General features: G+C 42.7%; 1 protein-coding gene across 1 annotated transcript in view; it reads left to right on the forward strand.

The window, feature by feature from the left end:
- Positions 1-14,104, forward strand: part of DIAPH2 (diaphanous related formin 2) — an 887,225-nt gene that overhangs the window by 390,670 nt on the left and 482,451 nt on the right. Inside the window, exon 21 of the mRNA XM_024202840.2 lies at positions 2,679-2,780. Coding sequence (XP_024058608.1) covers positions 2,679-2,780 — 102 coding nt within the window. The remainder of the gene's footprint in view (positions 1-2,678; positions 2,781-14,104) is intronic.

Raw genomic sequence — 14,104 nt, forward strand, 5'->3', positions numbered from 1 at the left:
AATTAGATTGGAACTGATCACATAATATTCTGTTTTACAGCACTGACACTTAAACAAATTACCACCTCTGCTTTTTTAATTCATGTAAACTTGTAACTGGTATTGAAGGAGTTGTACTATATAATCAACACAAAACTTTCTTAGTATTCTATCCAAACTCAGTGAATGTGAGCTTTTGCTTCATTTGAGTCACAACTGCCAACTATTGATTCTGTATCTGAAGGTTTTAGACATTGTGTTCACATGTATAAAACAAATGTGTTGGCAAAATAATGTTTTTTGAAAACTACGTACAGTATGCTTTTAGAATCTGTGACTAACAGGTATGTTGCAGATCTTGGAGCTAGAGTAATATTGTGTACAGTCTTTGCCAGGGCTTTGCTTAAAAATGAAATCAAGTGTGTTTCTCCTTAACAAAGTCTATGGATAGAACCAACATGAGAAAAATAAATCATAATATTAAAAAGCAAAACAACCATAAGAACACTACTTAATTCTAGATGGCATAGGCACAGTGATGCCATTCAAAAATGAGTTTGACTAAATAAATTAGGGTCTTTTGCAGTTTAAACACAATTTATGTACAATATGATGGACTTAATCATGGAGAGCCCAAATCTGTTCTACTACAAGTAGCATGGCTAAATGAGTTGATATGAGATGAGAGAAAACAGTTAAGTTTTGGTAAGAAAGTAAGGGCATTATAGTTCAATACCTTCACTTAGCTAACCTTTAAGTGTGCAATTAATGTTTGGCGAATGCTGTAAAAAAATTGCCAAAATGTAGAAATTAGTTAAGGTCTCTGTTCTTTGAACAGGAATTGTTTTACATCATACTGCTGAGATACCATAAAGTGAAAGCTATGATGCATGAAAGATTGTGTATACATACTGTTACAGTTGTGTCACAGACATGTCTACACTGAAGTTTTCCATTTAAAAACCTTTAGTTGTAGCAGCCTCTCAAAATTACAGTAGGCTGAACCATGAGAGGTGAGCTACCAGTCACAGATACAGTTTTTGTAATTTGAGTTCCAACATATGTTCAATCTATGATGAAAGTGATTTTTTTAAATAAATATATGGAAATACATGTCGACCACAGTTTGGGTCAGCAAGGAGCTGGTGTTGCTTAATAGTGATGGAGACTGTAATAAGTCCTATCAGTTTTAGCAAGGATGTTTGACCTGTGTCAACTGCCCAGAGAAGTCTGTATCAGTAAGATAGTGTAATGTTAGCTTGTTAGAATGGCTTGCATTTAGTTAAGGTATGCATTACTTTTATCCTTTACTGCCCCGGCTTCCCTTCCGTAGGTCTGGAAAGCTTCCTTAAATGTATTCAGCCTTTTTGTGCAAGGTAGTCCATTAGATAGCAGATTCTGGAACTCAGCAAAGGCAGTCCAGGTTGACATGTATGCTATCAAACAGTTTTGTAAAGGTGTAGGGGAAAAGAAAATGGGCCATTAAGCATTTATCACAAGGGATCCTATAAAATCCTTATGCTACTCTAGTGCTGATATTATCTTCTGCCATTGGTGCTCCCAGTTTTCTGTCTTCCCAGTTTGTCTACCATAAGTCATTGGTGAACAATGGCGATCTGTGGCGACAAGGCAGAGGGAAGGACAGCCACTAGGGGCTAGTGCATTGATGAGTGTGGACAATAGTAGTACACATGTTCTATCAGCCTGGCAACATTGTGATGGACACCTGTGTTTAACAGGAAACCTATAGATCCATGAGTCTCTTAGAGCAGATAAGAATATCCTGCTCAATTAAAAAAGAAGTTAGTCTTCTCTTCATCTTACAAATGACAAAGAAAAAAACTGTGCGAGAATAAATTTTAAATATATTGATTTAACTATAAAATTAGGGTTTTCTGTACACCTGTACTACCCGAAGTATATTTATTTAAAATAAAGCAATGGAGAGGGGTATGCAAATTAGGTCTGTCCTTTTGCCAGAGTTTAATTGGTCATATGATACGCACAGCATTTTCTTTGAGCATATAGTGAGATGAGCTTATGAACCAATTTTACATCTTGCTTAGCTTGATTAAGCATTATCAGAGGAGAAGAGGTTGAAAAGGTTATGCTTAATAGTTAAAGCCCCAGAGACTTATGCAGTTTTGGAATGGTCTCCATTTCTGTGTAAATGTCTTAAGTGGTGACTGCAGACTGCTTTTGTGGATAAAGCCCAGAGTTGTTTTGGGAAGTAAAATTTTGCTTTGTATGTGGGTGGGAAGGAAGATAATGCTCCTTATTTATAATTTAATGAGGAAGATGAAACCACAGGGGCAAAAAAAAAGTTGGCAGCCAATGACTAATACTTGAATGCATTGGCGCCAGTGGTTCAGAGATCACAGCACTAACTCCTTAACACTGGAAAATCATGATTCCTGTCACAGAATCTGTTTAGTGGAGATGCTGACATCTGTATAAACCCATCTAACTTACTGATTTGTTGTGTTACTTGTATGTTAAGAGATCAATGTTTGCATGGTATTGGAAATATCTAAATGGAAAAAAAAAGCGGGTCTCACAATATTCCCTTAATTACCAAGTCATCTAACAAACTACAAACATCATATCATACAAAATATTTATCAAATGCTCATTAAAATCACAGCAATTAGAAGAATATAAAGGTAATGTAATATGCCTTTTTATTTCTTTGGTTCCAGAATTTGGTGAAGAATCTTCCTGAACAGAAGGAACTCAGTGCCTTAGCCCAGTTAAAGCATGAATATGATGATCTCTGTGAGCCAGAACAGTTTGGAGTTGTGGTATGTACTAGACTAATATTCAGCCAGGGGTTGTCATTTATAAGATACATTAAAAAGAAAAGCAGTTCAATAGTGTATTGATTTTTTTTCATTACTGTTAATGCATGTTTTTCAGACTGTACAGATTGTGGACCATTCTCTCTCTCTTTCTCTCTCTCTCATATAAATATATTTATTTAGCACAATATTGCCAAAAATCAGGAAATTAAGATCCTTATAGAATAGAATCCCTACAGGTACTTGACAGAGCCTACTCTATACTGTACTACTGAAAGGAACAGTGATGTATAATTAACGGCCACTTTCTATAAAAGTCATTTCTATGACAAATCAAATCTTGTATCTCTCTGCTGATTGACAGTGGAGTGCTGTTGATAAATAATAGAGCAGAAGAGGTATATTTTAGGACGACTTAAGGATTCATTTATGCAGAGTCATCGACTGATGATTTTTTTCGCCCGTTTGTTGTTTGTACTTAATATCTAAGAGACTGTACTGGCAATTGAAAGAGCTACCCTATGTATTATTTCTCAGTTCAGATATTCCGCTCTCATCTTGCAATAAAAAATTAGGCTACTCATGCTCATATATTTGTAACATATATCATTTTGCTACTAAAAAGAGTGGAACTTGAGCAGAGATCCAAGATTTCTTATTAAGAAGAATCAATAAATTTTGAGTTCACTGGGTTTGTTTATTCAGATAAATTGTGGGCCTGAATCCAAAACCTAGTAAAACCTCTGCAGTTGGGGAAATTTCAGATCTGGATCCAAATTCTGGGATAGATTCTGACGTTACTCATATTGAGTAGCAGCACTTGTCTCCAAAAAGTAGTCCCAATGGGGACACAAAGTATGACTGAAATAAGAAAATCAAAATGTGTCCCTTTGTGACTAGGTCTCATCTCTAAATCAAATGTTCAAATATAGTATAAGTTACATAGTAAAGTTTAAGTCCCAAAAGTACTAGCCAGAAGTGTTTTGTAAAAAGTGTGTAGTTCAATTGCTATATATGCAGTAAATCGGATTGTCACAAAAATAACTATGCAATTTTGGCTAGAGATAGTAGTCTCTCCTAGGAAAAGGTTGTAACCAGCTATCCATTAGAACAGGGGTTCTCAAACTTCATTGCACCGCGACCCCTCTTCTGACAATAAAGTTAGTACATGACCCCTGGGTGGGGGAAGAGGGGGCTGCAGCCTAAGCACCATTGCCGCAGGTGGGGCTGGAGCTCAGTCTTCAGCTTCAGACCTGAGTCCCAGCAAGTCTAATGCTGGCCCTGGCGACCCATTAAAATGGGGTTGCAACTCACTTTGGGGTCCCGATCCACAGTTTGGAAACCGCTGCATTAGAAGTTCAGTTTTGGCGCCCAGTTTGACTGCACCAAAAATAAGTAAGTCAATCCTCACAACATTTCTCAGATGTTGAGGCAAAGGAAAAACATTTGGCCTGATCAGATGTAGCTTTTTTAAATATAGGAATTGGAAAATGTTTAGTGACTTTTCAGATATTTTCTAGCTTTTTAATAAATGGCCTAGTTCTAAAATGTCATCCCTTTTGGAGAGACCAATCTATACAGGAGCAAATTCAAAGGTAATCTGGGGAGGGGGTTCAGGAGGACCCTGTGGTTGGAGGAGAGAGGTAAAGGGAACACACAACCTCAAGAAAAGGATTAGTTCAGGTTGATTCTATTTATCAGTGTCTGAAGGCATAGTTTTCAAAAAGTAGGTCAATTGTTTTGAGACACACCTTAATACAGTTGAGTAGTTCGCTATATTTTTTTTACAAGCTAAAAAAAAAAAAAAATGGCCCTGGTTGCTCCTTTTCTGTGCAAAAGTATATAAAAGGAAACTACTTAATGCAAAATCTTTACGTTCCAGTGACAACACAGAGAAAGTCGTCCCACAGTTTCCATGAGGTCTTCCCTAAGGATCTTCTGTGTCTCTCTTAAATTATTTTCAGTGTGTAAGCCACACATTCCAACTTGATATGTTTTAATGTGTTAAAGCTCCCATACTTTCACCACAGGAGGATGGAGGCTCCCTTTGGAGCCAGTGACTGTCATGTTTGTGTGTGTATTTTTTTTTTTTTTAATCAACCCATGGTTATCGTAGAGGTAGATTCTGTTTAAAATCAGAAACATTCTTCCCTCAGAAGCTGTGTCCTTGAGTCTGCTTCATTCCAGGCCTTACTGGTCCTGGGATTAGCCATAGATAAGGCTACTTTTTAGTCACGTGTATATTTAGTAAAAGTTATGGACAGTAAACAAAGTTTCATGGCCTGTGACCTGTCCATGACTTGTATTATATACCCCTAACTAAAACTTGGGTGGGGGGCGGCAGGTGCTCTTCTTGGGCAGGCGGGTGGTGGTGGGACCCCTACTGGTGCTGGGGTGGGGGGAATGGGCAGCGTGCGTGGCCTGGGACCCCTGCTGGTGCTGGCAGGGTGGGGAGAGTTGGTGGGACTGGCAGGCTCCCTACCCAGCTCCGCGTGTCTCTTCAGCTGCTAGGGGGAGGGAGGGCTGGGGGGCTCCGCACGCTGTCCTCGCCACGAGTTCTGGCTCTGCAGCTTCCATTGGCCGGGAACTGCAGCCAATGGGAGCTGCAGGGGCAGAGCGCAGAGCCCCCTGACCCCTCTGCCTAGGAGCTGCATGGACATGCTGGCTGCTTCCAGGGAGAGTGTCCACCCAACCCCCCGTGGTAAGTGCCACCCTGCTCTCCGACCCAGCCCTGATCCCCCTCCCACACCCAAACTGCTGCTAGCCCAGGGGCTGCCCAAGTATTCGAGCAGCCCCTGAGCCGGCCGCACCGGCCACTGCAAAAGTCACAGACACGCAGCCCTAGCCTGTAAATAAGCTTTGAATTAATACAGCCTTATTATAAATATGGCTGTTCTTTATATTCACTCATCTAACTGCAATATGGGAAGTGTTTGTGTCTGTATGTGCATACATACATTTATATACACACATCGATTTAATATAATATCACATAGCTTGCTAGCAGTGTGCTCTCTACTACATCTGACAACTTTCTGATATAATCTTTTTTTACCCTTCTTGTAATTTCAAGAAAGCTCATCGTTCTTGGTATTTAATTGACTGGAATCCCCTGCAACCTGACTTTGGTAACAGACTTTATCACTGTACCCTTTCCCCCCCAAACTCTAGGTTTTTTTCCTTTCTTAATCTTGTTTGTTCCTTGTACTCTGTCAGCTATGGATATGAGTTTTCTCACAGTTGCCTGCATTTTAATAATTTGGTTTATTAAATCAAAAATAATTTACCCTTTTCCCTTCAAACTGTTACTGTTTTGTGGTTATGGCCAACAACTGTTATCTGTGCTAAGTCAAGATATAAACTGGAAAAATCTGATTGGAATAACATTAGTTAAAGCTATGTTTCGCTTTCCTGGCCAATTAGAAAAATGAAAAGAAAAAAAAAAATTTGATTTCACTAATAGTATTTAGAGTTTACATTAGGTGTAGTAACTTTCATTGATCAAAACGAAAATGGAAAAAAAATAATGTTGATATGATCACAAAGGCCTCAAGATCTGATAGTGTTTGAAGAGACAGATTACTTTTCAGATCCAGTAGTTGGTTAACCTTTTAAAACCAGATAGGTAGACTAATAGATTGACACGCTCAAGGAAAACTATAAATATGGTACTGAAAATGAAGTTAAATGCATTGCTAGTGTATTAGTGACATACATGTTATGAATCTGAAAAGCTGGTTGTAATGTATTAGAGGTTGTATTAATTGATGCAACCTATTTTTAATTATATGCTCATTTTTTGTTATTTTCACTTAATAGCATGCCATATATTCATCCTGTCTTGGATGATGATAGTCATGACTTTGACAGATTGCATAAAGATAACATGCCTTTTATATTCTGTATTTTGATACTGTGCACCTTGGCTGGTATGAAATTTATTGTTTACAAATTGGACTGGATTGCCAACATAAATGACAATGTAACTCACATTATTTTTTGTTCTAAAAAGCAGCAATTGGGTTAGTTCTCAGGCTTACATTTTTTATTAGGTTTGATAATGTCAACAAATATTTAAGTAACCCTGTGACAGGCACTGTGATGCTGTAGTGCTAAACTGTCCTCCGTGAATTGTTAATGTTGTTGAACTGAGAGGAAAGTTTACTTACCCTTATCGCTCCATTCAGGTCAGAAGAGCATCCTAGAGTAACACCATTTTAATTCACAGTTGCAAGTCATTAGTATTTGCTCTTTGTGCATTCATGCTGGGTTTAGGTGCTGTTGTAGTTTGATGTACACCATTTCTGCAAAGATGTACTTGGAGTAGTTATCTTATTTTGTCATGATGCAATTAGACTGTTGCTAAGATTATTGAGCATATAAAGTGATGTTTTGGGTGAGAGGATTTCCCGAACAATATGCCATTTGATATAAATTGATACAAATTCTGCTGTTATACTAGAGCAAATCTAGAGTAACTCAACTGGGATGATGGGAGTTGTTGTGGATTTATACCATTGTGAAAGCAGAATTTAGCTTCCCACTTTTGTTAATTGTATGATGTCTGAAATTTCACTTATTTTCAAAAATCATTCTTATGCCCCTTGTTTTTTTGGGTCAAACAGTGTGGTCAATTTACCTTTGACTCAATCTATCAACCGTTCAGTCAAATACTCTTAACTTGTAATTTCTTTCCCATAAAATCCTAGTTACCACTCAATGCTATTGAAAAACTCCACCCACCTCATTCTGGCTGTCTTTATGTAGTTGTGTTTCTGCATTTGTCTCCAGACCTCTAATATCAGGACATTACAGTTAAACTTTCTAGTATCTTGTTTTTCATGAAAATAAAAAAAAAGCCCAAACTTTGTTCTGTTGTCCACCATACATTTTAGTAGTGTAAATACTACTACTATTCTGGTTATGTGTCAGCATGAATCCCAGTGTAGCTGTGCATGTGCACAAGATCAAATTATTTTGACCAGGAGTGTCTGTCGAGGCTGTGTATCCTGTTTCTTTATTCTCCTCTATGAAGACATAAAGGCTAGGGTGGCCATGACCTACCCTCAGCTCTCACTTATGGCAGCAAATTGGAACCTGTGTCCAATATGACTAGATTCTAACATTTGCAAACTCTTCAAAAAAACAAAACAAACAAAAAAACCCCTTGCATCTTCTGAAAACCTTCAGGACAATCCTCAATCTTGAATATACAATACCTGAAACTGATTTAAATGGCTATTTGGTCGAGATCTCTGAAGAGAACTCCCTGTACAAGACCACCTCCCTAGAGAGAGGCATAATCTGCACTGGAGCAATCTTTGACACCAAGATGTCCATGGCACAGACTTTGGCACCAAAAGCATCCTACCCATCGGTGGCACCCATGGAGGATGTGTACTCCTCCTTTTACTATATCATGTTTTTCTCAGTGTCTAACAGAGAATCAGCCCCTATAAGGTCAGGCAATGCTGTGGAAACAACTGAGTGTAGGCCTGGCTTGACATGACAAGAGTGAGGCCTCATTTCTTGGGAGAAAGAATTAGGAAGTTAAATGGATCAGCGAATTGGAAACAAGATGTCTGTACTAGCTAAGATGGGGGGAACACCCAGGGAACCATTTTCAGAGGACAAAATAACAATGGCTAAGATAATCCTGGGATGTAAAATGAGGTTATGACACCCTGACATCCCCTTATTCACCACTGTCATACAATTAGGATATGTTTTGCACAAAGTATGCCTTGTCAGGTATCATTCTAAAAGTCTTGATCTGCTAGACATTAATATTCTGTTGAATTGTATGTGCTGTCATCGTATGTGAAGTTATGAAGTTTGGCTATGCATGTGTTGCTGAAACATGTTGTGAGGTTGAAAACACCCACAAGCAGCCTTTCAGGTACAACAGTAAAAAGGTCAAACAATGTTAATGTCTTATTGAGAAAATGCACACAAGCACAAGGATTACCCCAGGAACTGTCTACAATAGAAACCTCTCAGAGATAGCACTTCACAAAGGGAACTGTTTGACCCAGGCCACAGCAAAAGAGCTTTCCAGCAAGTGGAAAGAAGATATAAAAGGGGGAAATGACATTATGATGGTACCACACTCTTCCTACAACAACACACCTGGAAAGACCTGAGGAACAAAGACTGAATTGGGGGAAGTGATAGTCCCAGGCTAAAAGGATCAGGGCCGGCTTTAGGGTGATTCAGCCAATTCCCTGGAATCGGGCCCCGCGCCCCTAAGAGGGCCCTACAATGTCCCGAAGGAGCTGCCGCCGAAGTCCCGCCACTGTCTTCGGCGACAGCTCAATCGCTGCTGTGGAGGAAGGTCCCTCTGCCGAAGTGCCGCCGAAGGCACCAGCAGCTGATTGAGCTGCTGCCGAAGTCCCGGGACTGTCGTCATCAACAGCTCAATTGTTGCCGCTGTCTTCGGTGGCATTTCGGCGGAGGGTCCTTCCTTTGCGGCAGCGATTGAGCTGCCGCCAAAGACAGCGGCGGGACTTCGGCGGCAGCTCCTTCGAATCGGGCCCCACGGTGCCTAAAGCTAGCCCTGAAAAGGATTTCTAGCCTGTGTATGAAAACCTGGGAAACCCAAGCTGCAAAGCAAAGGCAACTTGTGCCTTAAGAATCTGCCAGCCTGCTTATCACTCAGTGTGAGAATTTGCTAATTCATATCCTACCTATCTAGTATGTTAAGTTCAGTTTGCAGTTGTATTTATTTACTAGGTAATCTGCTTTGATCTGTTTGCTGTCACTTATAATCACTTAAAATCTATCATTTTGTAGTTATTAAACTTATTTTATGTTTTAATCCAAACCAGTGTGTGTTTGACTAAAGTGTCCGGTGGTAACCAAGCTGAGATTTTCCCAAGTGTGCACGGTCCTCTTCACATTGAGGGAGAGGCAGACCGGGTATTAAGCCCATACACTGGCCAGATTTGACCAGGGCAGGACGGTAGGAGGGTGGTGGTGGTCGGGGACTCCCTCCTCCGGGGGACTGAGTCATCTATCTGCCGCCCCGACCGGGAAAACCGAGAGGTCTGCTGCTTGCCAGGAGCTAGGATACATGATGTGACGGAGAGACTGCCGAGACTCATCAAGCCCTCGGATCACTACCCCTTCCTGCTTCTCCACGTGGGCACCAATGATACTGCCAAGAATGACCTTGAGCGGATCACTGAGGACTACGTGGCTCTGGGAAGAAGGATAAAGGAGTTTGAGGCGCAAGTGGTGTTCTCGTCCATCCTCCCTGTGCAAGGAAAAGGCCTGGGTAGAGACTGTCGAATCGTGGAAGTCAACGAATGGCTACGCAGGTGGTGTCGGAGAGAAGGCTTTGGATTCTTCGACCATGGGATGGTGTTCCAAGAAGGAGGAGTGCTAGGCAAAGACGGGCTCCACCTAATGAAGAGAGGGAAGAGCATCTTCGCAAGCAGGCTGGCTAATCTAGTGAGGAGGGCTTTAAACTAGGTTCACCGGGGGAAGGAGACCAAAGCCCTGAGGTAAGTGGGGAAATAGGATCCTGGGAGGAAGCATGAGCAGGAGAGTGCAAGAGGGGAGGACTCCTGTCTCATACTGAGAAAGAGGAATGATCGATGAGTTATCTTAAGTGCCTATACACAAATGCAAGAAGCCTGGGAAACAAGCAGGGAGAACTGGAAGTCCTGGCACAGTCAGGGAACTATGATGCGATTGGAATAACAGAGACTTGGTGGGATAACTCACATGACTGGAGTACTGTCATGGATGGATATAAACTGTTCAGGAAGGACAGGTAGGGCAGAAAAGGTGGGGGAGTTGCGTTGTATGTAAGAGAGGAGTATGACTGCTCAGAGCTCCGGTATGAAACTGCAGAAAAACCTGAGAGTCTCTCGATAAAGTTGAGAAGTGTGAGCAACAAGGGTGATGTCGTGGTCGGAGTCTGCTATAGACCACCAGACCAGGGGGATGAGGTGGACGAGGCTTTCTTCCGGCAACTAACAGAAGTTGCTAGATCGCAGGCCGTGGTTCTCATGGGAGACTTTAATCACCCTGATATCTGCTGGGAGAGCAATATAGTGGTGCACAGACAATCCAGGAAGTTTTTGGAAAGTGTAGGGGACAATTTCCTGGTGCAAGTGCTGGAGGAACCAACTAGGGGCAGAGCTTTTCTTGACCTGCTGCTCGCAAACAGGGAAGAATTAGTAGGGGAAGCAAAAGTGGATGGGAACCTGGGAGGCAGTGACCATGAGATGGTTGAGTTCAGGATCCTGACACAAGGAAGAAAGGAGAGCAGCAGAATACGGACCCTGGACTTCAGAAAAGCAGACTTTGACTCCCTCAGGGAACAGATGGGCAGGATCCCCTGGGAGAATAACATGAAGGGCAAAGGGGTCCAGGAGAGCTGGCTGTATTTTAAAGAATCCTTATTGCGGTTGCAGGAACAAACCATCCCGATGTGTAGAAAGAATAGTAAATATGGCAGGCGACCAGCTTGGCTAAACAGTGAAATCCTTGCTGATCTTAAACGCAAAAAAGAAGCTTACAAGAAGTGGAAGATTGGACAAATGACCAGGGAGGAGTATAAAAATATTGCTCAGGCATGCAGGAGTGAAATCAGGAAGGCCAAATCACACTTGGAGTTGCAGCTAGCAAGAGATGTTAAGAGTAACAAGAAGGGTTTCTTCAGGTATGTTAGCAACAAGAAGAAAGTCAAGGAAAGTGTGGGCCCCTTAGTGAATGAGGGAGGCAACCTAATGACCGAGGATGTGGAAAAAGCTAATGTACTCAATGATTTTTTTGCCTCTGTCTTCACAAACAAGGTCAGCTCCCAGACTGCTGCACTGGGCAGCACAGTATGGGGAGAAGGTGACCAGCCCTCTGTGGAGAAAGAAGTGGTTCGGAACTATTTAGAAAAACTGGACGAGCACAGGTCCATGGGGCCGGATGCGCTGCATCCGAGGGTGCTAAAGGAGTTGGCGGATGTGATTGCAGAGCCATTGGCCATTATCTTTGAAAACTCATGGCGATCGGGGGAGGTCCCGGATGACTGGAAAAAGGCTAATGTAGTGCCCATCTTTAAAAAAGGGAAGGAGGAGGATCCAGGGAACTACAGGCCAGTCAGCCTCACCTCAGTCCCTGGAAAAATCATGGAGCAGGTCCTCAAGGAATCAATTCTAAAGCACTTAGAGGAGAGGAAAGTGATCAGGAACAGTCAGCATGGATTCACCAAGGGGAAGTCGTGCCTAACTAACCTAATTGCCTTCTATGATGAGATAACTGGCTCTGTGGATGAGGGGAAAGCAGTGGATGTGTTATTCTTTGACTTTAGCAAAGCTTTTGATACGGTCTCCCACACTATTCTTGCCGGCAAGTTAAAGAAGTATGGGCTGGATGAATGGACTGTAAAGTGGATAGAAAGCTGGCTAGATCGTCGGGCTCAACGGGTAGTGATCAATGGCTCCATGTCTAGTTGGCAGCCGGTTTCAAGCGGAGTGCCCCAAGGGTCGGTCCCGGGGCCGGTTTTGTTTAATATCTTTATTAATGATCTGGAGGATGGTGTGGACTGCACTCTCAGCAAGTTTGCAGATGACACTAAACTGAGAGGCGTGGTAGATACACTGGAGGGTAGGGATCGGATACAGAGGGACCTAGACAAATTAGAGGATTGGGCCAAAAGAAACCTGGTGAGGTTCAACAAGGACAAGTGCAGAGTCCTGCACTTAGGACGGAAGAATCCTATGCACTGCTACAGACTAGGGACCGAATGGCTAGGTAGCAGTTCTGCAGAAAAGGACCTAGGGGTCACAGTGGACGAGAAGCTGGATATGAGTCAACAGTGTGCTCTTGTTGCCAAGAAGGCTAATGGCATTTTGGGCTGTATAAGTAGGGGCATTCCCAGCAGATCGAGGAACGTGATCGTTCCCCTTTATTCGACATTGGTGAGGCCTCATCTGGAGTACTGTGTCCTGTTTTGGGCCCCACACTACAAGAAGGATGTGGAAAAATTGGAAAGAGTCCAGAGGAGGGCAACAAAAATTATTAGGGGTCTGGAGCACATGACTTATGAGGAGAGGCTGAGGGAACTGGGATTGTTTAGTCTCCAGAAGAGAAGAATGAGGGGGGATTTGATAGCTGCTTTCAACTACCTGAAGGAGGGTTCCAAAGAGGATGGAGCTCGGCTGTTCTCAGTGGTGGCAGATGACAGAACAAGGAGCAATGGTCTCAAGTTGCAGTGGGGGAGGTCTAGGTTGGATATTAGGAAACACTGTTTCACTAGGAGGGTGGTGAAGCACTGGAATGCGTTACCTAGGGAGGTGGTGGAATCTCCTTCCTTGGAGGTTTTTAAGGCCCGGCTTGACAAAGCCTGGCTGGGATGATTTAGTTGGGAATTGGTCCTGCTTTGAGCAGGGGGTTGGACTAGATGACCTCCTGAGGTCCTTTCCAACCCAGATATTCTATGATTCTATGGTACGGCTCTGGGGTCTGAGGCTGGTGGTTAGAGACCTGCATGTAACTGCAGCTGCGTGTGTCCCTACCTGTGAGAATGCTGGTGAAAGTGCAAGCTTGGAGGGCTTTGTAGCTTGTCACAGCAGCACAGTGTGAGAGGGGAGGCCAGGATGGTGGGTCAGAGGGCTCAGTGGTATCCCAGTACCAGGTTATACCCCGGGGGGTAAGAGTGAGTCATGCATGGACAGTGTGTGCTGTACAGGGATTGGTTCCTACAATGTGACCAGTCCCCAAACGTGATGCAACATATAGTAGATGCAGTGTTATGTGAAACACTATATAAAGGAAGAAGTTTGCTCTGTAACTTTGGATGTGTGGTACACCCTGTACTTCCCCACACACTTTGGGTGTTATTAACTCAGCATAGATTTGCTGTATGCAAGATTAAGGAACCTGAGTGACGAGACGAGAGTTGGACTGAATTCTTAGGGAACCTAGTGGAAGAGGTCTTGGGGAAACCTCAACTTTGAGGACTTCCACAGAGCCCTCTGGCTCATCAAGACTGGCACAGTTTGAAACGCACCAGCAACCCATCTGCATACAGGATACCACCCTGGCCCTACTGAGGTATTGGGGTCCACACATTCAGGTGTCAAGGAGCTGATTCTCATCATTAAGGAAGAGGAAATGGTGTCCCTCCTCGGTGGCTTCCCTGGAATATGAGGAAGAGTGGGACCCAGAAGTGTAGCCACATCATTCTGCTCCCTCGCCTCCCAAGGACCTCTTATCATGGTCACCAGATGAAATGGTGACCTATCAATGATTCTGGGAGATTTCAGTGCATTTTGAGAGTTGTTCGTGCAGATAGATGACAGTGTGGAGGCGCTGAGACTTCA

This window comes from Terrapene carolina, unplaced genomic scaffold, assembly GCF_002925995.2.
Source record: "Terrapene carolina triunguis isolate 2854851 unplaced genomic scaffold, T_m_triunguis-2.0 Scaffold131, whole genome shotgun sequence".
NCBI classification, from domain to species: Eukaryota; Metazoa; Chordata; order Testudines; family Emydidae; genus Terrapene; species Terrapene triunguis.